Source organism: Rhynchophorus ferrugineus, unplaced genomic scaffold (genome assembly GCF_030347505.1).
Source record: "Rhynchophorus ferrugineus isolate W39M unplaced genomic scaffold, kcgeb_rfMv2 rfM3, whole genome shotgun sequence".
Classification (NCBI taxonomy): Eukaryota; Metazoa; Arthropoda; class Insecta; order Coleoptera; family Curculionidae; genus Rhynchophorus; species Rhynchophorus ferrugineus.
Genome location: NW_027472582.1, coordinates 57,267,681 through 57,293,446, shown reverse-complemented (window position 1 = coordinate 57,293,446; position 25,766 = coordinate 57,267,681). Strand labels below are relative to the sequence as shown.

The following is a 25,766-nucleotide window of genomic DNA, read 5'->3' as shown; positions in this document are numbered from 1 at the left end:
GTGGATGGGTAGGGATTTAATCAAGGTGTTGTGGTATTCTAAGGCGCCTATAGAGAACCTTACATTGAGCATCTTCGTGCTAATAGCATGCTGTATTTGAGCTGACCATTGGAATCTGCGGTCGAACTGGACACCGAGGTATGAAACTTTCTGGAGCCAGGGGATGGAGACTCCTTCTTGCGGTGGGACAGAATAGCCTGAGTTTTGCTCGGATTTATCTGCAGCCGCCAAAATTTGTACCATGCAATCGTCTGGTTTTGCTGGTATTGAAGTCTGTTGCGAATAGCGTCGAGATTATAACCGATTGGGAAAAAAGCGGTATCATCTGCATCAAATTTTAGCAGGAGAACTTGAAAGGAGCCCATACCCCGTATTGTGGTTTCTAAAAAAGTTTTTTAAATCCTTTGAAATAAATCAGTCTTCAGCCATTAATTATCTTATTTTTGACGTTCTTTCCTCCACGCCGTTCCTATTTCCCGAAAATTATATTTAACATTGTTTAACTATCTGGATCTTGGCCTGCTTTTTTGCTCTTTTTCTGCTGCTATCTTGTTATTTGCTATATCCGTATTTGTAACATATTTTAAGTCACTTCTGAAAACCAAATTGTCTAAACTAAACCAATAAATTTATATTTCCAAATATCATTATTTTTGTTTTGTTCTTGTTCATTTTCAGTTTTTCTGATTTATCCTCGCGTTAACTAGGTCATACATTCGCTATCAATTGTCCGCTTTCTGACATTAGCGTATTTCTCTTTATCTTCCTTCTTATGTATTCTATAGAAATGTTAAAACTGTTTCTTATTTTATTTTATTTACTGCAAATAATTTAATTTTTAATTTTTATGTTATTAGCCTGTTAAATATTGGGTGTTCTGGTATTTCTGGAATACTCCTCGTACAATTTTATAAATTATAGTTCTATAAAAAAATCTAAAACATTATTGTTCTTTATCACTAAAATATATAATAAAAAAATATGTTATTATAATAAATTTTCCATTTTCGAGATATTTCGATTCAACAATCTCTGACATTGAGTGTTTTTATACCTTTTTTTTCAATTACTGTTTGCGTATAATAACGTTCTCCGAATGTTTTGCTGGCGTCTTTCATCATCCATTCAGGTTTCCTGGAACGGAAGAATGAAATCTGCTTTTTTGCACTAAAATTCGCATGGTCGATGATTCAACAAGCCGATAAAATTTCGCCATGTCAATCGATAACATCCGTTTGGCTGATGCCTCTGATGCATCCGATATCAGCGAAAATATTTAAACATCCTACCCAAGTCGACCATGGGAAACTTCCACCGACCTCTCTCACGCCTCCGCATACACACACACTAAAAATCGACGTCAGCAGCAGCGTTGCCACATCATACATACGCTTTTAAATGTAAAAAACATATGTAATGGTAATCGCTACTAATTGGGTCAATGTATCAGGTTATGTTTCTAATGGAAAAGTACTTTGCTTATACATACGTAATTTTGTTAATAATAACATTATTACAAATTATTTCATAGTATAGACTTCAAATACAATAGTGAAGCAATTATAATTGGTTGATTAAATAAAGGAATATAATATTTTTTCCCGTTATAATTTCTTGTAAATTTCATCATTCCAGTGGTTTTCCAGAAAACCTGCAAAACATGATGTTGATGTTGTTGATGATGTTGTCCCTCTGATGTTGAAGGTCCAGTTAATCCAAGTTGTTAAAAGTCCGATCAAACTAAATATGGTTAAGAAGGTCAATTTTAACACTGCTTCTGTTCAAAAATATTTTGTGTAATTTTTTAATGTTTACCTAAGCAATAATGTCGGTGAGTTCAAGCTCCTTTCAAACGAAAATCCTCTGTTACTGAATGTTTGCATCCATCTTTTACAAAAAGTTTCAAATTTAGAGGTAATCTAATAATTAAAATTTGCCTTCCAAAAGACTTCCCCTTAAACTTTTTTATTATATATAAAAAGTTTAATATTAGTGGTAATGTTAGACTATGGTCCAGATTTAACTATATATTTATTTATAAGCATATTTTATTGATAGTTTTATAATAAATTAATAATTCATATAATCATCTAACTTTCAATAAACTTATTCTATTTGGATGATATATGTTTGATAAAACACTGGAATATACTCAATTAATCTCGCATAACCGAAACCATGTCACTCTCGTTATCCTCCTGTGCGCCCTCCTGCCGTTGACCTCATTATATGTTAATTACACGTCGGATATACTAAATTATATATTATCTTAAAAGAAAAAGTGTACGACGTGACAACATCGACCGGTGCAACCCCAAACACGCCTAGCATCGCGGGCTTGCCACAGCGATGACGTCACGCGGCCAGCACGCCGTCGTGACGTCAACATCACGGTCTACAGCTCCCGTAATCAGCCGGTGTACACGTGAAGATCACGCATACAGTCACGACGTGCTCGCGTGATCAGCCGTCGCTGATTGGTCCGGCGGACGAGCCCACAATTCCCATTGGCCGGAGACGAGCAGTGATACACAACAAACCCCGATGGAACATGCCTGGGCTTTCAACAATAATACGGAGTTTCAAAATAAACGATTCATTCGTGTACGGACCGTATTACCCGTTGGGTTCAAAGGAGAAGAGAAAAAGGAAGTGAATCGATATTTGTAGTTATTTTAATTTTCATTGAGAGAAACTCTGATTGCAATTAGAAACTCTATAACTGTGCACCATCATGGAAGTGAAAGAACCTGTTAGCTTAGTGTTGTCACCCCCCAGTACACCACCTCTTAAAAACGTAAGTGATAACACTTTCTTTTCTTATTTTTTTTTTAATTATGAAAAGTGCATTTACTCAGTTTTGTGTTGATGGAAGTGCGTTTTTGTATTTCTGAAAAATCATGAATAAAATATATCGTTTTACCGCCCTTTATGCACTCATACATGTTGAGGGAATCGACTGCTTTTACTTTTAGCGATTTATTCGCAGATTTCTTTTACCAATCCCACGTTTTAACCTGTTGGAAACCAAGAATGTATCGATACAATCACGCGGCGGACGAGTGATGATTGGTGGGAAATTCTAGCGCGGCATCCGTATTAAAAATATCTCTTGATTTTAAATTTGGTGCTTCCGCCGACTTCTTTGTTTTTAGAGTTGCATATGCGTTAGGGAACTTCTGATTCCCTTTAAATTTTTTTTTACCGGTTGTAATCAAGTTTTTATTGTTTCCGTAAATACGGTGGTATTAATCTCGCGTGTATTTATTGATTTACAAACATTTTAAAATAATCTATTATTGCTGATAATATATATTATGATATACATTTTTGCCGCATACATTTTTTTAATATACAAAAGATTTTCACCGAAGCCTTTACGTGTTTTCTTTTATGCTTGTTGTTTTTAAGTGCGAAAAACTAAACTAGATAATTTTATTGTTTCAGGTTGCGTCAGATGACGAATCCATTCAGCAATCAACCATAGACCATCTACGTCAGTTTCTTGGCCAGAAAAGACCGGCTTCGACTGCTTTCCCGCCCACACCTCAACCATCGGATTCCGAAAGCGAGGAACATGATTTTCCATTGAAGAAACGTCATATCCGCAACGAGCATGAATTTGCCCGACGATTGCAGACCATCATCACGCCGCCAGTGGAGGATTGCCCAACTGGACGCCAGATCCTAGTCGAGCGGTGCCCGAGCGAACCTCGTGGAGTTGTCACGCCGCCCCCGGAGTTGGAGAAAGTCATTTCGGTCAGATTCGTGCCCGAAATCGTAGTCGATCCTCCACGAGACGCTCCTTCCTATGCTAGTTTGCCAGCTCAAAACGTCCCCGCCGCACATCCTCAAAGAACTGTTTCCGTTATAATGAAAGCCAACCAGGACGGTTCTTGTACATCACTGCCCCTGTCGAAACTGGCGAAAGACGAAGTCAATGTTGTACGGAGTATCAAGTTTAAAATGGGCAATATAAAGAGCAAGAACGTCGTTACCGATGAGAAGGTCATCAGTAGGGACGAGAAACCCCAGAAAATCACCAGCCTCCCCATATTGCCCAACTTGGCTCCCAAAATGATGCCTACCAGCCAGCCACAGACCTTTTTCCTGTCGCCTGACGGAACCATGGTACCAACGAAGTTCGTTTTCCTGGCGCCACCTCAGCAACCACCACAGGCACAGAGACGGCGAATCTACGAGTGCACGTATGAAGGATGCGGGAAGAATTATTTCAAATCGTCACATTTGAAAGCACACAACAGAACACACACCGGGGAAAAACCGTTCGTGTGTCAGTGGGAAGACTGCGGCAGGAGGTTCTCCAGGTCGGACGAATTGTCGAGACATAAACGCACCCACACTGGCGAGAAGAAATTCAAGTGCGACGCGTGTCAACGACGGTTCATGCGATCCGATCATCTAGCCAAACATGTCAAGAGACACGCTAAAGACAGAATAGGAACTGGAAAAATCAACGTGGTTCCAATTCTGCGTAAAATACAGCCGGCACCAACAGCCAGTCTCGTAAAATATCAAGTGTGAACAGTGAAAGAAGTCATGAACGTAAAATAAGGTGACCATCTCAGTTTCACTGCAAAGAAAAATCGACAGGAGGCAGTCAGATCAGATCAGACCAGACCAGATTTCTGTTGATTTTTTTTTAAAAGATTCACAATTCGGTATGTCCCAGGCGAACACGTTTGGGTTTCAGTGCTACGCTGTTCGCCAATTATAAATAAGAGATCGTATGTTAGTTAAGTCTAACTGATTTAGCTTTAATGTTATGTACTGCGATGAATAAATTAATTTAACTTGTTGACTAGACGCGCGAATATCTTGGGTACCTCAATGTTACGAAACTAAAACGGTGATAATTCACACGTTTCTTCATCGCAGTATGTTTCAACTATTTTTATTTGACTGATTTTTTTTTATTTTTCGTGTTGTATCATTATCTTTTTCGTTATTTTATTCTGTTCACATTCCGTACAACGTTATGTAAGTCTTGTTTTATCTCGAGTGGATGAGCCCGTTCGTATACGGTGGTCCTTCCGAGTCAGAAGCTCGAGGATGCATCGAGGATTGTACATTTAATTTGGCTTTGTTGAACGCTCAGAAATTAACTAACATAAAGATATTATCTATCTGTGATGTTAATGTCGTTATTTATTTAAATTTTGTAATATATTTGTATATAGGTATTAAGAAGACGAGGATTTTTTATTCAATATAAGTAAACTTTATTAAATTTATACTGAGTATTATTTATACACACATACATCCCGTAACAAGTGTTTCTGTAAGAGAACACTAAAATCACTTTTGAAAAGATTTTAATGATACCCAAAGTAGTTCTAGAGCTATACTTAGAATATAGACAACATAATGTTTTTTTTAATGTTTCCTAAGGTTACAATAAAATATGACTCTATTGCATTAAGTAGGTCTCAATTTCTACAAATTTTTCTTCGAGCCTAAAACTAAATTCAAAATACAGAAATACGTAGGTTACATAACCTCTCAGAATAATAGATGTTACCATAGCAACTAAAAAACCACTACATTCTATAAGTGTTGCATAAAAAAAAACTGATTTTTAACCGACTTCAAAAAAGTAGGAGGTTCTATGTTCGATTCTAATCGATATTTTTTATGTATGTTCACCGATTTCTCCGTCATTTGTGGACCGATTTTCAAAAATCCTTTTTTATTTGAAAGAGTGCACTTCAGAGGTGGTCCCATTGGAACCAAGTCAGGATCTGATAGTGGAATCTGGGGAAATCGCGGAAAACCCTCAAATTTCAAAGGCATGTACAATGTTTTCACATATTTTATTATCTAAAATAATCAGATATTTGGGTATCTTCACGATTTCAGTACTCCTCGACGATTAGGAGTTAGAGGTTATTTATTTATAAATTTGTGGGGACTTACAGACAACTAATTGTATACTTTGAAGTTATTTAGGCAAGCTGACGAAAAAGCAAGGACCGACCGCTGTAACTTTCAGGTATTTTTGAGGAGTTTTTAGTAAGGGTTCGCTTACCAAAGTCGTTCGCTGCAAAGGCCCTTCCGTTTGCTTTTTAAGCACTAACCATATCATATGGGAAATCGTAGAAATATTGCGGGTAACTGCTAGTGTAGTGATTGATTTGGTGGCCCAAACGATACAAAAATAATAATAAAACTTTGTGTCATATATATAAAACTAAATTAGGAACAAAACACTTGGTAATTTAATATTTTAATAGTTTGGTCTCGACACCGACTTCAATTCAGTTAGTGGTAGTTAAAATAAAATTGTAAATAGGTAAATAGGCTAAGGTAGGTATTAAGATAAATTGTGTGTATACAGTATGATATAAAATACGTGTAGTAAATAAGGTAAATAAGGTTTTTGTTGATTTTTATTTAGTTATTACAACGATTATTACAGGCATACTTTATTTTAAAACATTTTCCTATGTTAAAAATAAAAGTTTGATTATATTTTTCTTTTTAGTGAATTGCTTAGTTAGTCGGTTCAATTAAAAAAAAATTATAAAGGACAGAAATCAATATGTAGTATTCTAGCTGCCACCGATATGTATTATGATAAATATAGTGGTACAAGTGTTTTATAAGTGTTGGTTTCAATCTAACTGGCCTATTATACCTTGAAGTGCCTGGTAATCTGGGTGAAATGCAACAAGACCCTAACAACTATTGGAATACTATGCGCAAGTCTATTTGCGGGAGTTCATAATTATTCTCTTTTTTTAAGGGACAAGTTCTTCTATAAAGGGTGAATGTCACATGGGTAGATTATGTTTGATTTGCTTTGATACGCCATGTTTTTAACCACAATTCGACTTAGTTTAGATGAAGTTGGAGGATTATTGTGACTGATACTGGATCCTCGTGTGATAATAAAACAGCCGTATCGTCAGCATATGTTGCAACAGTAGTATTTCTTGTAATGTATGATCTCAGTAGTTGAATGTTTGAAGCAATAGCTTTTTCAATTTAACCTGCAGTCCAGCGTACCACACCTTATCGAAGGTTTGAGATATATCGAGAAATGCAGCAGTGCAATATTTTTTATTATTTAAGATTTTGGTAATTTAGTTGATTAATGTGTGTATTTGTTCTGTTGCTCCGTGTTTATTACGGAAGCTAAATTGATGGTCTGGAATAATAATAATAATAATAATCTCTTCTGTGATTATTTTGAGTCTCATAATGTATATTCTTTTAAAAACTTTGGAGATCATAGGTAAGAGGCTTATAGGACGATAAGAGTAGAAAAATAAATTTGATAAAAATTCTATAAATCAACAAAGATTTATTGTGAATATATTACCTAGATGGTGGTAATCAGTATGCTCCAGAATGCATTGTGAATGTAATTTAGAGTTAATTAGATAGTCTTAACGTTTTTGAAATTAGTTAAAAGAATGTTTTGAAATTTAATGCTTTGTTGTTATAATTTGTATACGTGGCGCCCTCAGAAATAGCGAGAATTTTTATATTCTTATCTATAGTAATATTATCAAAATATTCCCCATTTGCTAGTATTCACTTGTTGCTTCTCACTTTTTTCTTGCACTTTTCAATCTTCTAAACACTTTTCGCTCTTCGCTCTTCAGGATAGCACTGAGATCATTCAGAGATTCACTTTTAATATCTTAAAAATAGTTTCTTAAAAAATTCTGAAAGCAAAAATGTCATACATAAATATAGAAGCTGAGTTATGGTAATGATAACAATAATGGACAAAAAAGTAAAGCGTTTCAATAAATAATAATAAATGATTGATATACCAACATCATTGCCAACCGTTTTCATCAGTTGTTGATATGATATGTTTTCACAGCTATATTGAACATTTTTATTCCACTTGTAAACTCTAATTTACTCAACAAACTCGTGCTAATTAAACTTGCGCAGCCTGCTAAATTTCCAGAGTTTTGAACGCATCCCAAAAACGTACCCGCAAAGTACGGTTGTTAGCAGTTACCGCTATTTCCCATTTTTATTGCAACTCCATATTAAAAAAGAAACACTACAGGCTTTTCGAAACTATTCAGCTCAGGTCTCAGGTATCTTCATAAAAGTGGAAACGCTGCTCGGTCAGATTTTATGGCATCAGTTGGAATAAAAATGATAATTAATTACGCAGGCATTGTAAATTTTTACGGGTAGATTCCTCAATAACTTTCCGGAATTATACCGAAATCACTGGTTTTATTATCGAACACATTTTTAAGAACTAAATATTTATTATATTATCGATTGTACAGTTAATATAAAATAATATTTAACCTTTTTATTAATGATAAAGGCAACATTTCGATTTTGCGACATATTGTATTTATTTATAAATGAGCAATAATTGTATATATGGTTTTATATTATTAAAACAAATTTAAGGACTAAAGTTCTAATAATAGAGAATGAAATCCGTGTCAAAAAAAAACAATCAGCATAAGTTAAGGAACCTTCATTTATTGTGTTTTATTGTATTATCTTACACTGCCAATAATAGTTTATATGTATTTAAAAGTTGAATAGAAATATTGAAATATTTTTATATGGTATACCTTAGTTTTCGAAACAGTCATATAATATTTAATTGACTTGTTATATGATTTTTCTTGTTTTTCTATAAAATTGAGCTGTATCACCTTACAACATCTAATAAAATCCTTCGAAGGGTTTATGTTTATTTCCGATTAAGTTCATAAAGTTCATAAAGACAGCCGAATCATCATAAGAATGGAAAATTATGTGGGTATCTATCTAGTCTTCTATGATAAATATATTTTCTACAAATAAAATACCATATTATTTGCAATAGAGAAAATAATAATTAACATCTCTCATTATTCTAGAAAAATTGTCAATGTCATTAAGATGGGGAAAAACTAAGATATGTTTTTTCTAACAGATTATTTTAAGTCGTCGAATTCGATGAAAATGTGCTAGTTTCATCATATAACTTCATGGCATAAAGAGGAAAATTTCACGGCACTCTCATCGAAAATAATAAACCAGAATTCGTTTTTTTTTAATTTAAAGCTTTATTGCGAAAAGTCGATATAATGGATTTTATTCAAAGTATTTTCCCATCTTCCATATATCCATATATCATATCAACATACATTCTTATCAATTCATAACTAAATTAAATGATTAAGTTTATATTAACTAAGTATAAGTATAATGTATTATATTAATATACTGATATTGCAATATCATGGAGTCAAGACCTTTGGAAGAAGAATATTTTTTCTATTAGGCTCATATATTTGTTTACTGTTACGATAGTCGCGTGTTCGAATCCTGCTGGGGCATCGATGTACTTCATGTTTATGTTTGTAATTGGAAATGCCTTTAGGCAACAGTGGAAAATCCGACAAGGAATAACCATCCCAGTCACGCCAGTAACCACACTGGGTAAGACCGGATATCGTCTGGGATGGTCTCTAAGTTGGTCACTGGCCAGTCGGTAAGCTTAATGTCGAAGACCGTGGTTCAGAGCCCATGTTAAACTGTAGATCCAGTACAAATAAACTCTCGGTGGTAAAAAGGAGACTTTAAAATATTTAAAAAAAATAAAAATTAAAACTTTATTGAGAAAAAACAATACAATGTATTTTATTCAAAATATTGTCGAACAATAGCTTCTATTTTTTCATCTTTCATGTAAATTTCAGAATCCATCTCGAAAGAACGATGTATCCTTTGAGGTTATCCACGAATTTACCAATTATTTGGTTTCTTCATAAGGAGTGAAGCACTGATCAGATAGGTCACGACTCATATACTTGAACAAGTAGTCATAAGGAGCAAGATCTGGAGAATATGGCGGGTGGGGTAATCCTTCCCATTTTAATGTTTCCAGCTAGGTTTTCACCGGTTTTGCAACATGTGATCCAATGTTGTCATGCTGAAGAATAATATCGTTGTGGTTTTGCTTATATTCCTACCGTTTTCACGTAGTGCTCAGCTTATACATATCAATTTTAGATGATAGCAATCCCCATTGATGGTTTCATCGAGATATGTTTTCAAATTTTTTTGTTATCCAGAATGCTTTTTGGTGACTTCGGTGTTCAAAATCACTATTTTTAAAACGCCGAACCCAGTTTTCACATGTTGAAATCGATGGAGCATGGTTACGATAAGCCTCGATGACCTTCACCTACCTTTTTCAATCATTGAAGTAAAATAGTAAAATCTCTCTGTAAATTCGATTTCCTCGGTAAAATTCAGACACTTTGAACGCACTGGAAAACATTTTTGCTTTCATCAGTGTCAGAATAGGTATACTGGTTTTCGTGTCGGAACTGGCCTATCTATCGTTAAAAAATCTATGGAATTCTTAAAAATATTGAGGTAGGCATATTTTATTTTGTGAGATGGCTACGAAACTAAACATAGATAACAAAACAGTTTTGAATCAGTTACCTATAAGACTGGATACCAAATCAAGTTTGATAATTGGGCGGAACAGTGAAAATGAAACAGACCTAGTTTTCATTTGCGAATTGTTGCTGAAACGAAACGAAATCGTGCAATTTCTGAATGGAATAATTATGGACGATTCAAGATGATGTACGACTAATATGTGAAAAATTCATAAATGACGTCTTAAAATGATTCACAAACAGCTGAAAAATACGCATTGACGTCAAGAAAGGAGGTAATGCTAAGTGTTGGTGGGATTGTAAGGAAATTGTTTATGATAAACTGTTTGAACCTTCGAAACCATTACTTCAACTCTTTACTAATGAATTGAAAATGAAAAATTGGAAATGCATTGTCTGCCATCAAGATTACACTAGACCGTATACATCTTAGTTACGGTATCATGATTTAAATAGCAAGAGGTTACCAATTACAATTAAAATATTACAATACCAATTAAAATTGCACATATATTACTTATTAGTTTTTGAAACTTATATGAAAAGTTCTTATTGAAAAACATAAAAGAAGCCAAAATTACTTTATCATTATCCATCAACCGATAATAAGATTATTATTTTATGAAAATAATGATAAATTTTGAATTTTTTTAATTCAATTTTTTAAATCAATTCCTAATTATGTTAGTGATTTAACTGAAAACGTTTCAATCAATACATTCACTTGAAATTATTCGAATTTAATGTAACCAAGTCTTATCGCAATGAAGATATTAATAAAAACCTAAATAAATAGCACTTGAGTACTTTCTTGTACTTGTACTTGAGTTATATATATATATATATATATATATATATATATATATATATATATATATATATTATGTTTTATTTTATATTATCTGCAGTCCTTAGTATAGTTATTATATTTATGGCATCCTGTTAGTATGTTTACTTAATATGAAAAGCTTGTTCCATTAATAAGTGGAATAAAATACTTTAAATTATTAGTTTTGTATAAACAGCAAATTATTAATAATCCGACTTTTAAATGACATTAAATGCTTATTAAATTTCAAAACAGGAAAAGCAACTACGCTTCAATTAAAAACAAACATGGAAATATTGTTATAAGAGTACGTAGGTAGGTAATTTTTATTAGTCAGGGAGAAAGTAATATCGGTTTTACGAAAATTGTTGTAGTACTTTAATTTTAATCAATTCCCTTCCCATTGTTAGGTTTGCAAAATAGAACACCAAATAATTTTTTTTTTAATTATTTAATTAATATATAACTAGGAGGACCCATCGGCCCTATCTCAGTCTCTGATGAAATAATGTTTATACATGTCACTGCTGAATTTTTTAATATATGCATCTCACTAAACAACACTATACAAGATCAGATGGTTTGATTCTTTTGAGTGTGTGTCCTGTTCTGGCGGTACCCAAAAGTTGCAATATTTCAAAATTCGTATGAAAATGGAGTCTTTCCTCATGCTCCCTTGCAATTGTCTTGATTTCTTGACTGACTCTGGGTATCTGAAGGTCTCGATGTAGGTAATAAGCCCTATAGTATTTGGGTGCGCCTACAATACCTCTCAGGACTTTGTTCTGAAAATTTGTATTTTATTTATGTTACTATTTGCAGAACATCCCCATAATTGAACTCCGAATGTCCATATTCAGTATTTGCTTAAATAACAGCAATTTATTATGTACTGATAATTGTGATTTTCTTCCAAATAGCTAGTACATTTTTCTATATTTCAATTCCAGTTCTTTCCTTTTTTTCTTTATTTGTTCCTTCCAGCGAAGTTCCGCATCGAGATTCATTCCGAGATATTTAGCGTTGTTGCTATATGGAATGATAGTATTATTTAATGTTATTGGTGTTTGTACGGTCTGTTTATAGGTGAACTGCACATTTACAGGTTTACTTTCATTAATTTTTATTTTCCAAGCTTGTGTCTAATTATTTATATTGTCACTTGCCTGTTGTAATTTTCGTGAGGCTTCTTCACTATTGTCTCCGACATCTATAATCGCAGCATCATCAGCAAACGTAGCCATCGTAAGATTTTCCATTTGTGGTATATCACAAGTGTAGAGTAGATAAAGCATTGGTCCCACCAAATAAAACTGACCAAATATACTGAATCGCCTCCAAACTATGCCATTTTTGAAACAATACACGTACGCAGACGAATAATCTGCTTGTCAAAACATACGGTGGTCACTTAACGGTTCAGTTGAGTTTTTGGTAAAAAAATGTGTTCACAGTGATAGCCTCGCGAGATGTGCATTATAATGCTGCAAAATCAAGAGTTTTCTTTTCACGCATCTGGTATATATCGACCAGTTTTCTTTTCAGTCACCGTTTCCTTCATTTTAACGATTACAGTTGAATACGTTAATATCCCACCATAGCGAGGAAAATAAATATAGCCTACATCTCGAACACTTTTGAAGCCGCTGTAAGCTTTCTGCAAGGTTTTCAGCATATGTAAGCAGTACTGTATATGTAGTAGTATGTAATTTTGTTGTCAAGAGAAAACAATTACGCCAACTTAGTGACAAAAATACTTTTGACAAACGCTCCTTTTAAATTATCAATTTCGGGTACTTTTTGGTAAAAGCCTAAATCGAACACACAGTCATAATTTAAGACGAATTTAAAAGCTAGTCTCCAGCATTCTAGTATCTAATTAAAACACTTAAATTGTAGGCTAAGATGCTTCTAAAGAATCATTTATTCGGGTATTTATTCCCAACAATTGCCTTACAATTTATTTTAAGTGTTTTCTTAAGTGGTGTGACGTCTGGCTTTTGGATTTCCTTACAAAAATTTGTTATAAACAAAAAATAACTCAAATTTTTTGTTTATCATAGTCTGGTGCTTCAAAATTAAATATCAGATACTTCCGTGTACTCTGATCATGTTTTCACTTTAAGGAGACCTTTATTGAGAAAACGTAAAATATATATTAATTAATATATTATTTTCCATAACTCATTTTTTATAACTCGCAATTGCTGGTCTTTTCGTTTCAACTTGTTTAATTGACGTCGGTAGAGATCTGCATCTGCAGCTTATCAGACGCTACCCGTTGCTAATTTCATCATATGAACAACAAGATCTTATGGCTATAATTATTTCGCCTCGGTCTTGATATGGAAGGCTCCCTAGGGCTAATTCCTTACTTTTTGCGCTTGTGATAATCAGATTAGATCCACTTTCCATTGCCAGTTACAACACTTGACAGAAAACTGTTTATTTCTTGACCGAAAAGCAATGAAACCCCAATATTGGCACTGTTCAAATTGGCATTTTCAATCAGTTTATGTGATAGACATTGCCCTTCATTTTGGATCTTTCCCATTGCGTCTACATCTACAGTTAATTCAAAAATTAAACTGTCTGAAAGTTCTTTGGGAGGATGAGTTAAATTTTCGTCAATAATCCGGTGTCTATATACACGGAACAATTCAATAACACTAAATGGAAAATTGTTGTTTTATGTAGAGAAATAACAGGTCAATTGAAAAGTACCCGGCCTACCATAGTAACACACATTTTTTTGACAAAATTACTTTCTTTTAATCAACATAATTCCCTTCAAGGGTAATACACTGATTTGTCCTTTGCTTCAAAATAGGTCTCAGTTTCGGAGATCCCCATTCATTCATTCGACGAAAATTTCTTCCCAGCGAGCACATATGTGCACATGTGTGTAAACATAAGTGTTAATATAAGTAGGTAAGAAATAGTTTACATTTATTTAAAAGAAGATAAAAAATACCCAGGAAATAATTGATGTCAATTTCGAGAATCACTAACATCTTCAAGAACGACTTATTTATTGTCTTGAACCAGCGTTCCAAAAACTATATACTGAATTACACTAAGTAATTCAACACTGGCTTTATTTATGTGTTGATGCAAGTAAAACAAAATAATTAATTTAAAACAATCTTGAATGTAATCATCTGCTCACTAGATCTAAGATTATATATAAAAAAATACATACATAGGAATATTACCTATAATATATCCAACGAAGTTTTGGAAGTACGTCATCAAGGTGTTTAATGTATTGCCTGTTGTAATTTCTAAATTCGTTTTAGAATCAGATATTTTGCTTCTCATTTTATTATGGTTAAAAAGATAAGCGATTCTATCTGATAACTTCGAACGTGTAACTAGCCTGCCTAAGTCGTCCAATTGAAGTCACAATTGAGTCGAAAATTCTCAAAACAATAATGTTTTAATGCTTTTCTTGTTTTGATAAATTTCAAATCGCTGCTTATTATTACTCTGATTGAAAATCGACAGAAAGTCAGACAGAACATATTGCGTCTTTAATCAGTTACTTTGAACAGGAACCGGATAATGAAGGTCCCCTCTTGCCAGCAAAATTAATTAGAGAGGTAAGCATTTTTACTGTTAAATATTAATTTGCTGCGATTTTTATTGAAAATATTTTTAGCGTTTTGTAGCTGCACTGAATATTAGTATGGGCCTATCACTGAAATATCCCAAAAAAATCAGAAATATAATCTTGAATTCACAGAAGAAAAAACCGTTCTCATACGAAGCGGGTGACGAATCAAGATCAACTAGCTCTACCAGAGATTAAATATATGAAATGTATAAAAACAATGAGTACTTTGTCAATACAAACATAATATAATACAATTATTTGAAAATGGTTGAAAATGATTCAGCACAAAATCAAAAAACCACATCATAACCTACTGAAACTAGCAGCAACATATCTAGATTAGAAAATATAATGGCCAAACTAATGGATCAAATGAGTACGATGCTTGGTCTACTCACAACCATCGTCAGCAAACTTGCCTAATGCCTGAAACCATTAGCTACAAAATCGTCGTCTGGAATGCCAATGGGCTCCAACAATACGCCAGGGAACTTAAAATGTTCGTAACTGAACAAAATATTAACGTTATGATGGTTTCCGAAACACACTTCACGGACAAACATTGTTTGAAAATTCCTAAATATAAACTTTATCATACAAATCACCCTGATGATAAGGTACATGGAGGTACAGCCATAATAATTCGAGATGATATAAAGCATTTCGAAAAAGAAAAATTCCGCAAAGACTACCTGCAAGCAACCAGTATAACCATAGAGGAAGTCTATGGACCATTAACAATGTCTGCAATTTATTGCCCACCCAAACATAACAACAAGGCAGAACACTTTCAAGAATTCTTCATTACGCTAGATAATAGATTTATTATATATAAGAGATTATAATGCAAAACATTTAATGTGGGGTTCAAGAATAATAACCTCAAAAGGTAGAGAACTGCTAAAAGCAATAAAGACAGACAATTTACAACATATCTCTGGTGAACCAACATATTGGCCTTCAGACAGAAATAAAAACCAGATACTATATGTTTCTGTATTACAAAAAATATTGATACAAAAAAATGTCAGGGAGAATCATGTTTCGACCTGTCTTCTGATCATTCACCAATAATAGTAACACTTTCTTCAAAATTACCATCAAAGATAAATCCCCTTCTCTGTGCAATAATAGAACTAACTGGCACTTATTTGGAGAAAACTTAGACCGAACATCTCTCTAAACTTACCGTTACAAAATATTATACCGATAATTTCGAAATTATATATGAAGAAGCTAAACTATATAATAGAAAAAAGAAAAATTATTTCAGAATCAGTTTGGCTTTCGCAATAAGCATGGGACTATAGAAAAAGTGCATAGACTTGTAAACAAAATAAACACTGACCTAAAGGCCAAAAGATATTGTTCGGCTGCTTTTCTAGATATATCACAGGCTTTTGACAAAGTATGGCATACGGGCTTGCAGGTTAAACTAAAGAAACTTCTCCCTCATACGGATTATCAGTTACTAAAATCGTATCTCACTGATAGACATTTTATTATAAATCCGAATTAAATCCTATATATTCAGGAGTTCCGCAAGGTAGTGTACTACGTCCAGTACTGTATCTTCTGTATATAGCCGATCTGCCCACCACAAATATAACTACTGTGGCAACCTACGCAGAGGATAGAGCAATATTAGCATCCCATGAAGATCCAGTCAGAGCATCAATAAACCTCCAAACCCACCTGGAGCAAATACAATTATTGTTGAAGACAGGACGCATTAAAGCTAATGAAACAAAATCCACGCATGTAACGTTTACCCTGCGTAGAAGAACTTGTCCACCAATGAATATTAATCATCGTCAATTCCTCCAAGCAGAGCATGTTAAATATTTTGGTATGCACTTAGATCGACGCCTAACCTGGAAGAAGCACATACTCTCTAAACGAAAACAACTTGGACTTAAATTATATCAAATCTATTGGCTCATCGGGCGCAAATCCAAGTTATCATTAGATAACAAGGTATTGCTGTATGAGTTTATACTCAAGCCTATTTGGTCACATGCAATCCAACTATGGGGTACCTCTAGCAAATCTAATATATCCATCATCCAACGTTTCCAAAATAAAGTGTTGCGTGCCATTATTGATGCTCCGTACTATATTTCAAATAAAGTGATACAACGCGATATTCCTCTAGGACCTATAACGAGTGTAATTCAACGTGTTTGTGCATCTCAATGTACTCGTTAATCAGCTAAATATGCGACGTGATAGTGAAGTGCGTAGACTAAAACGTTTATTGACCACTGATCTTTAAACCTGATTAATCACCACCTGATCTGATTACTGACATAAGAAATACATATTTCCAATAGGGCGGATTGTGGAATCACAAAGAGTAAAAAAAAATATTTGAAAGGAAACTGTTAGACTACAAAGTATCGAAGAGGTCTAATGGAACTTCCGGATATTCCTTTTAAAATAATACAATTTTTAAAAGCATATAATAAAATGATGGAAGACTTATTATTTTAATTTATGTATTTAGATGAGACGAGATGAGATGAGAGGTATTTCAGAATGGGATCAATATACCCAATGGTTACTCATTGCAAGATGATAATAAAAATAGTGTTATGAGAACAAAGTTAATGGAAAAAGGTAAACGTTGGAATAACAATTGATTAGATGTTGGAAACAGGAATGGTTAATAACACCTTTGGTTTGGATGAAGTCGATCAGACACATTGAAGAAAAAATTTACAAATGATGGAATTGTGAACAAATGTTAGATTGAAAATTAACAGCTCAGTTATTCACTTTAATAAAACCTTCTGAATATGATATGATTCAATGCTACCAATTTATAAGACAGAGTGATCAGTGGGGAAACAAGTAAAGGTGAGTATATAATTAATATATTATAACTCTAGGAAATGTTATTGTAAAGTATAAAATATTTATGTGCACACATATTCTACTGCTGCTGCAGATATGTGTGCAATTGTTCAGAATATATATGAGCACTTGATTAGAATGTGTCAGGAGAGAAAAAATAGTAACTCTTTTATAGATATACAGAATTTATGAGATTTCATCTCATTTCATTTAATTTTATGTGATTTCTGAGAATGAAGTTATTAAATTAAGTTTTATCAAGAAAGATGTATACAGGTATTAACAGATCAAACTAAGGAGAAATACAATGATATCAAAATGTCTTTACAAGGAAACACTGTACCGAGGGACACAAGAACTAAGCGTAAAAAGTTCAATATATTACTTGGATATCAAGGTTTATTACTTGGTTAATCAAGTGGATTAAGCATCCAGAGCATACAACTACATGAAAAACGCAACTAGAACTGTAACTCATAGGTTATATGGAGTTCAATGTAAATATAAACAAACACAACTCTAACCTACAAACTAATATAAGTGTGTACTTAATTGTAGTTTTAAGTCCTTAATATATGCATTAGATCTACTATAATGTTAAAATAAATTATATTTGATAACAATATTTTTGTTTAATTATTTTATTTAGATTAGAGTTTTGTTGTACGTCAAAACCAAACTGGACTAAAACTCCGGATGGACTATATATAAAACATAAAGAAAAACGTAACAAACAGATATCTTTTGTAACGTCTTAAATATATTATTTCTTTCTTCAATGGTGATATAGATAGCAGTTCATTAACAACAATATAATTAGTTACATTTAAAGCACAACGTTTTCTTTTGAGTGACAACAGCTACACCTTCTGTCGTTCACAATGTGTATATCACATGTGACCTTGATCTTTGCTTTGCAAAAAATATAGTTTAACTTTGCGAATTATGTTACGCCGACGGTCAACCTGTGCCAAACTGTTCCCGATGTCTGATTGATTAAAACTGGGTCAATGCCCAATTACACTACTGAACGATAGCCTTTTGGTTCAATTTTTTTTGGTATGTATATGTTCGATTCCGTCAACACCGGTGCTGTTTGGTTCGTTCAATGAAAACAAATTTTCAAGGAAAACAAATGATAATCGAAGGTTAACTCATACGTGTACCGCATACAACACATCGATTAATATTATTTGATTAATCTAATTGGAGAACGTTCCTATAAGTGAGTGTTTTTTTGTGATTTGCTGTAAATAGTTTCACCTAGAAAAGTTAAAATATTTATTTATTTGTTGAGTTATATTTCAAGTGGTTTTTATTCAAAATACACATATTATATAAATAGTTTTTGATGGTAACGAAATTTTAATATATTATACTTTATATATATAACACTATTAAAAATTAACATTATTATTAATAATTACTAACATTAATATTACATAATATTTAAATTTTAATTATTAATTAATTATTAAATTTAATTTAACATAATATTAATAACAATCGCCTCTCATCTACAGTGAGAGAATTTCCAATATTTTTTCTATTAAAAAATATTCCATTTAATATATTCTGCATCACTAGTCGCTATTTTTCTGTTTTTCCTCTAACGCTTGTATTTTACCTTGTTATCTTATGAGGGTTGATAAATAGAAATATTGACATATTGCAATATTTCAACGGAATGTTACAATATTGCAAAATAACTTGCTCGCATTTCTGAAGATATAGTATCTCAATAGCTCGAAAAGTATCTAGATTACTCATAGTTATTAGCCAAATCCATCAGCCATTTTTAGATTAATTACCATCACTTTTACATAACCAAGAAAGGAGCCATCTGCAGGCCACTGAGCCAACGAAATCAAATAGATCCAAAGAAGATTACTAAACCATAGAAATGTGAAACGAACTGGAACTCCATTTTGCCCACAAAGTAGTCCTAGATTTTGCCATAAAACATAAAACATAATTATTGGAAAGTGGAAGTAATGTATTTGCATCTCCACTCATTCATTTGAGGTTTATATACTTCCAGCTTTCGATTTTTCTATCTTTTATGATTATATCTTGTATGTTTTTAAACACTTTTAAAGTGGTGTTCTAAAACATTTTCATTAAAAATACTAATAGAAAAATATGGATTCACTAATTCAATAATAATTATTATTAAATATTATTTAATTATTAATTTAAATATTTAATTATTAAATAATTATATAATTACCTTTCCTAAGTCAAGTCTACTTCTTAAGTTTGATTTTAATGCCCTAATTATATTGATGTTCGAGATTCTCTATAATAACTGCCACGACAACATAGTCTCCAACCAATAGCAATGTGCACTATTTGTATTATACGGTCAGATGATATAAAAGATAAGGGCGACCATATTTATTTTCCTATACTAAACATTCATATTTATAAACACTATATAATTATACCTGACAACGAGTTTCGACCAGGTTCCTAGAATCTAGAGAAAAGTCTGCTCAACTATAAGCTTCAAAAAACATTACTAAAGCAGCAACTGAACTCCTAAACTCTTACATTTTAGCCAGAATGTTTGGAGTGAAACAAGGGGAAACCTATTCTACAATAAAAGAACAGCATAAATACCACAGGGTACCACAGTACCATTGGGGTCAATCCTTTACTTATTTTACACATATGATCGTACCTTCCCTTCATACCATGTGCACATATCATACTTCATCCTAGGACAGTTTATCATTGCTATCAGTTACCATTATTGTTATTAACTATCCTGGTTATTCCATCTTGATTATTGCCTAGCATTGTCATGTTTTTATTCAGATTATCAGTACCATCGATTACCAGTATTACTCGATACATTTAATTATCGATACTCAGTATTATGACCCACTAACATAATTAATTACCCGTACATTTAGCCGCCAGTATTTTAACATTAGTTATCAAGTATTAGTAATCCAGCTCCCTGTTATATTTCATGTATAAATTTAATTTTACCCTTGTCATTGAAAATTGGTTGCTCAGTTACGTTTTAATTATGTTTTATAGAACTATTATATAGATAGTAGTAGTTGTTATATGATTTATTTTGATCTCTGTTTTCATTAAATATATTTTTTGTTTTTCACCCTGAGTTTTAAATTAACCGCAATACAATATAAAGAACGTATTAGTTAATGGGGAAAAATCTCAATCATTCTTACATAATAAGTTGATGGACCTATGGAATCCAGTCCAGGCGAGGTTTTCACAAAAAAGTTTCCAGAGGTGTCGTAGATGCACTCAGATACTAAAAGAAACATTACTTAGACAAAGACCTTTAGAAACTGACTATTCAGGAAATCAACAGAGTCGCAAAGATGAGAAGAAACTCCACTCTCATATTAGTACCACAGTATTGCAAGTATTGGATAGGAATCAAAAGGATAGTGATGGACTGCTACCTAATTTTTGGGCTATTTTAGGTTAGTCGGCAACTAGTCTAGTAAGAATACGAAACGTTAAAAAAATACAAACAAAAATTGACTGTTTATATTCTCTGGTGACACTGACGTGATCGATGTGTCTCAAGAGACCACCTAAGCCTCCCTGCTTGAAACTAATACGAAAGACAAATGTAACCCATGCGGGAATGACTAATCAACATGTAAGCTTGTAACTTTAGAGGTATTGAAATCGTAGAACACCAATTGGATAAACACATCCTGCTAATCTGGAAACGACTTAAATAAAGACTCCAAAAAGTCATGGGGCTATTAATTCAGTAGTGTAAGTATATGGTTACAAGACGATTGACGAACCTTGCAAAATGCGTAATAGATGTTAGTTCAAATTAAATAAATATTGACTATAAAACTAAAAAACTAGCTCTATCTCTGGCTTGGTACATATACTTATTACATATCCCACGTATATATATTAATTTTATTTACTGGATTATTGTGATTTGTGAACGAGTAGTATAAAATTATATGAAAAACGATTTTATATATTTAATATACAACTGTTTTACATTTTTGAATAAACGATTAAAATATTACAAATGTACCACGGTTAAAAATAAATCTGACAAGCACTACCATTGTGTTTTATGCTAATGGCCAACTCTTTATAATATTAACGAGAATATTGATGTAATGTGCACTTAATAAGCTTAATTTGTATATTGCGTAGAAAAATACAGTAAACAGCAATTTACCATTAAATCAAATTATGGCCTATAAATATTTTATGCATATTTAATTGTATGTATATTGTGAAATGGCGTTACATGTCAATGTTTATGTTTATAGCAAAATTTCTACGAAAATTACGATAGATGAACAAGGTACACGGATAGTTTATGCATAATTTACAAAAAAATGTGTTTACTGGTTTTTATGGCTTCAGGATGAGAACATTTTAATGAGAAATTCTAAAAAGTAATAACAGCAATATTTATGTTCGCATATTTCTAAATACTATAATTAAGTCATAGTATACTACTATCATCAAAAATACTAAGATTTTTTTAATTAAGTGCAAGCGGGTTATCTATTTTTTACCCTTTCAAACTGATTCCTTTAATAGAACGCATGTATGTTATATAGCGTGATTAATATTGCACTAGATATTCTAAGAAATCGGAAACTTCTTTCTGTAAAAATAAAAGAGTTTTTAAGTAAAATATTTTGTTATTATTTCTGTTTTAAACACTACTCGTTGTATAACTGGCGCAGTCCATAGGGTTCCAGAGAGATTATCATAAGACTTATAAGATCACCAAAGCTGAACTGAAGGTATTCAAACTCATTTAGCGAAAAAACCTCAGTCCATGAATTTCTGATCAAAGACCGCAGCTGATAGTGTAAAGTCACAAAGGATGGACTGAAATTGTTGTAAACTAGGTTTGGTCCATTGGCATATGAAACAAATAGTCTACTGTACAATACAGAAGATTAATAAAAGCAAACTACAGAAATAAGTTTACTACAACTGAAAGCTCTCCAGATGGAACAACGACCTCGTACATCCCTTTGGTTGTTTCTTCAGGGAGAAGGTATTATATATGTGACCATCCATCCTGTATCAGAACAAATGGCCATAACAACAATCTGAATTGGTCTTTGCAAATAGTATGAAATTCTCCTGAAGACAAAAGATTTGTATAGAATTATGGAATTCCCAACACTAAAAGAGAAAACACCGAAGTCCCACCCTCAATCAAGGACCCAAGGATGGATCTGGACCTATAAAAACCCCGACGCAGATACTCGACGGTTCAGAGTCAAACATTCATGTGCACATCAGACCACTAGATTGGCCGTAGAAATTTACTTCGACATGAAGAAAAAACACAAGGGCGGCGCTGTCCTTTCAGGCCTAACAAAAGAAAGTTTGCCACGATCTCCTAATACACGAAGGCATCGAAGCTGGTTTACCCGAAGACCTGATAATTTACATTTTAAAGATCGGTAATACACTTCTCCAGTCCTAAATCAGCCAAAGAAGTTCCCCCAATGTTCCCCATTAGCACCACCATTATTCAACCTCTTTATGTCAGACATTCCAATGAAAAAAGATGTTGAAATCGTACAATACGCGGATGACACAGCTTTATTCACCAGTTCTCGTTCTATAGATGCCGCTCGGAGAAAATTTCAAATTCAATTAAATGCTACGGTTCAATGGTTAAATTTCTGGAGGTTGTAATTCAACCCCTAAAAACCCAGGCGATAAGTTGTTACAATCAGAGAGACATCCGCGCCTACCAGCTTAGAGTGGAAAAAGTCTCAATCCCGTGGTGACGAAAAGCCATATATATCTCTGCCTGATCTTTGACCGTAGATTCTTATGATCAAGACAGATAAATACAGCAATCTCCAAAGGCTACGATGTCGCCACAGTGCTTAACCCTCTCATGTACAGAAAAAGTAAATTATCTCCGATGATGATGATGAAGTTTTGCTTCACAAGTTGCTAATCAGATCCATGAAACTGTGAACGCGCCATGGTTTGTCAGATATACCCAAATTTGTCGGGAATCTGACATACCAGAAATAAGACCATTCGTTTTCTCTTCATATAACAAATTCCAAGCAACCTCGGCGCTCTTCAAAACTTGCCACATCAGATCCCTGTCAGAGACATTCCCAATCCGGTAACCCCGAAGACTATGCCCCGAAAAGCGGTTATCTGAGATGCTTAAGGTTAACAGACCCCAACCTTTCCAAACCTTTTCAGCTGGTAAATCAGGCCCCAAAGAAAAACTCGACGGTCCCTTCTTTCTCAAAAACTTGTTAATCGCTCGAATAAATGATGTATAATCCCGTTAGTTTCTTCACCACTTGCCCATCCTCAATTCTCATATATACTAATACCGAATGGGATATTCTAAGAAATAGGTTTGGAAAATAGTTTGATGTAGCAACTGATGTCTGTTTACATTAAACGGCTCAATTATATTAAAATACGATTGATGGTATTGTGGATACCGTCGTTCCAACAAATGTGCAGCCACAAGTTTAAGTTAAAGTTCTTGTTTTAAATCCTATACATTTCATAACTTTTATACCATCGATTTTTTCATTCATCGAAACAGTCATTAATTCCTACTTATTTTTGTTCCCTTTAATCTGTTCAATCGACTCTACACAATATCCCCGAATTTCCATTTTCAAGTAAGACAACTATGAGTGCCAAGTATCAAAACCTTTTGAGATTGCTTTGCAAAACACTTAAATGTCCCTTGTTGAGAATTTAGCTTTATTTCTAATAAAATTGATTAAATTTTACTCTTTACAACTGTAATAGAATATTATCTTTATGTATTTCTTCTTGAATAAAAAAGAAATGATATCAAATGCTGACTATGCCATTTGTTGATATAGGAATCATTAAAAGCATATTATCACAACTTTTCATCTAAATATCCAACACCTAAGCACCTATAATGTTACGTAACCATAAAATAATTTAATTATATTAGCGGTAGTTACTAGCGGCCTGATTTATAGATGAGTTAAAATAGACTCGGGATATTTTGGTACTATTTACTTATTAAAGCCAGACGCTATTATACAACGCCGTGTAACAATTTGCTTTTCAGTATTAGACGCTGATTGTAATATTAACTTTTATTGTGTGCTTTTTGCTTTTATCGAGGTCTGAATTGGGTTACACATAGGATAAAACAAATACATTTTTGTAGAGCATGTTTTATGTTCCGTACGATCTATCACGTAAGCCAATTCTAGCCAATATTAGTATCGTTTAGCATGAGTAATAGCAATTGCCAAAATACAAGAACACTTTTAATATAAAATATATCCAACAAAAAATTGCACCGGTTTCAAAAAATAAATAAGGAACTCATTAAAAAGTAAAAAATAATCAAAATTACATTTTAAACAAAGAATTTTGAAAATCGGTCCATACTCGATGGAGAAATCGGCGAACATACATTTGAAAAATATATACAGCCGAACAGAGAATCTCGCCTTTTTTGAACTCTATCAAAAAGGTATCTTCTACTCTTACTACTTAAAAGGGCACTATTTATTCAAAAGAGGCAAAAATATATAGAATTTCAAAAAAGAATTATATTTGTTAAGTCTAATGGATCACTTTTGAGATAATTTTCTGATTGGTCACTAGCCAGTTGCTAAACTTTAAGGTTCATGCGAGTATTGCAAGTACATCAAGTTTATTGAAGCTAAAATTACGACATTATTCATACGAGTGTTTATGATTTATTATTTTTCCGATATGCAGCAGGCGAGAAGAAAAAGGTAGCACAAAATAACTCATATGTAGTATTTGTATTTGTAATACAAGGATTGTAAATTAATTTTCAGATATTTTTCTGGCATTTGAGTTCTACGTTTAAAAATCTATGTTATCTTAAAATTAATTATATATAAAAAATTGTTAGTTAATCAAACTATGGGACATTAATTTGGAAATAAATTATTAGAGAGGACAAGGTCTACTATATGAATATGATAGGTAGAACTCTTAATTTAAACATTTCCTCGTACGTTTTTACGAAATTATGTGTCAACTAATAAAA

General features: G+C 32.9%; 2 protein-coding genes across 2 annotated transcripts in view; one reads left to right on the top strand and one right to left on the bottom strand.

Moving 5' to 3' along the window:
* Nucleotides 1-25,766, bottom strand: part of ush (Zinc finger protein ush) — a 614,796-nt gene that overhangs the window by 527,649 nt on the left and 61,381 nt on the right. The gene's annotated exons all lie outside the window — the stretch shown is intronic.
* cbt (Kruppel like transcription factor cabut) lies at nt 2,527-5,255 on the top strand. Its single transcript, XM_076400904.1, has 2 exons — nt 2,527-2,797; nt 3,448-5,255. The coding sequence occupies exons 1-2, from the start codon at nt 2,735-2,737 to the stop codon at nt 4,543-4,545; spliced, it is 1,161 nt and encodes a 386-aa protein (XP_076257019.1). The 5' UTR covers nt 2,527-2,734; the 3' UTR covers nt 4,546-5,255.

Bases quoted from the DNA above. Each gene is read 5' to 3' on its own strand.
- cbt (XM_076400904.1), top strand. From the start codon at position 2,735: ATGGAAGTGAAAGAACCTGTTAGCTTAGTGTTGTCACCCCCCAGTACA. The intron at 2,798-3,447 runs GTAAGTGATAAC...TTATTGTTTCAG, and splicing joins GTACACCACCTCTTAAAAAC to GTTGCGTCAGATGACGAATC.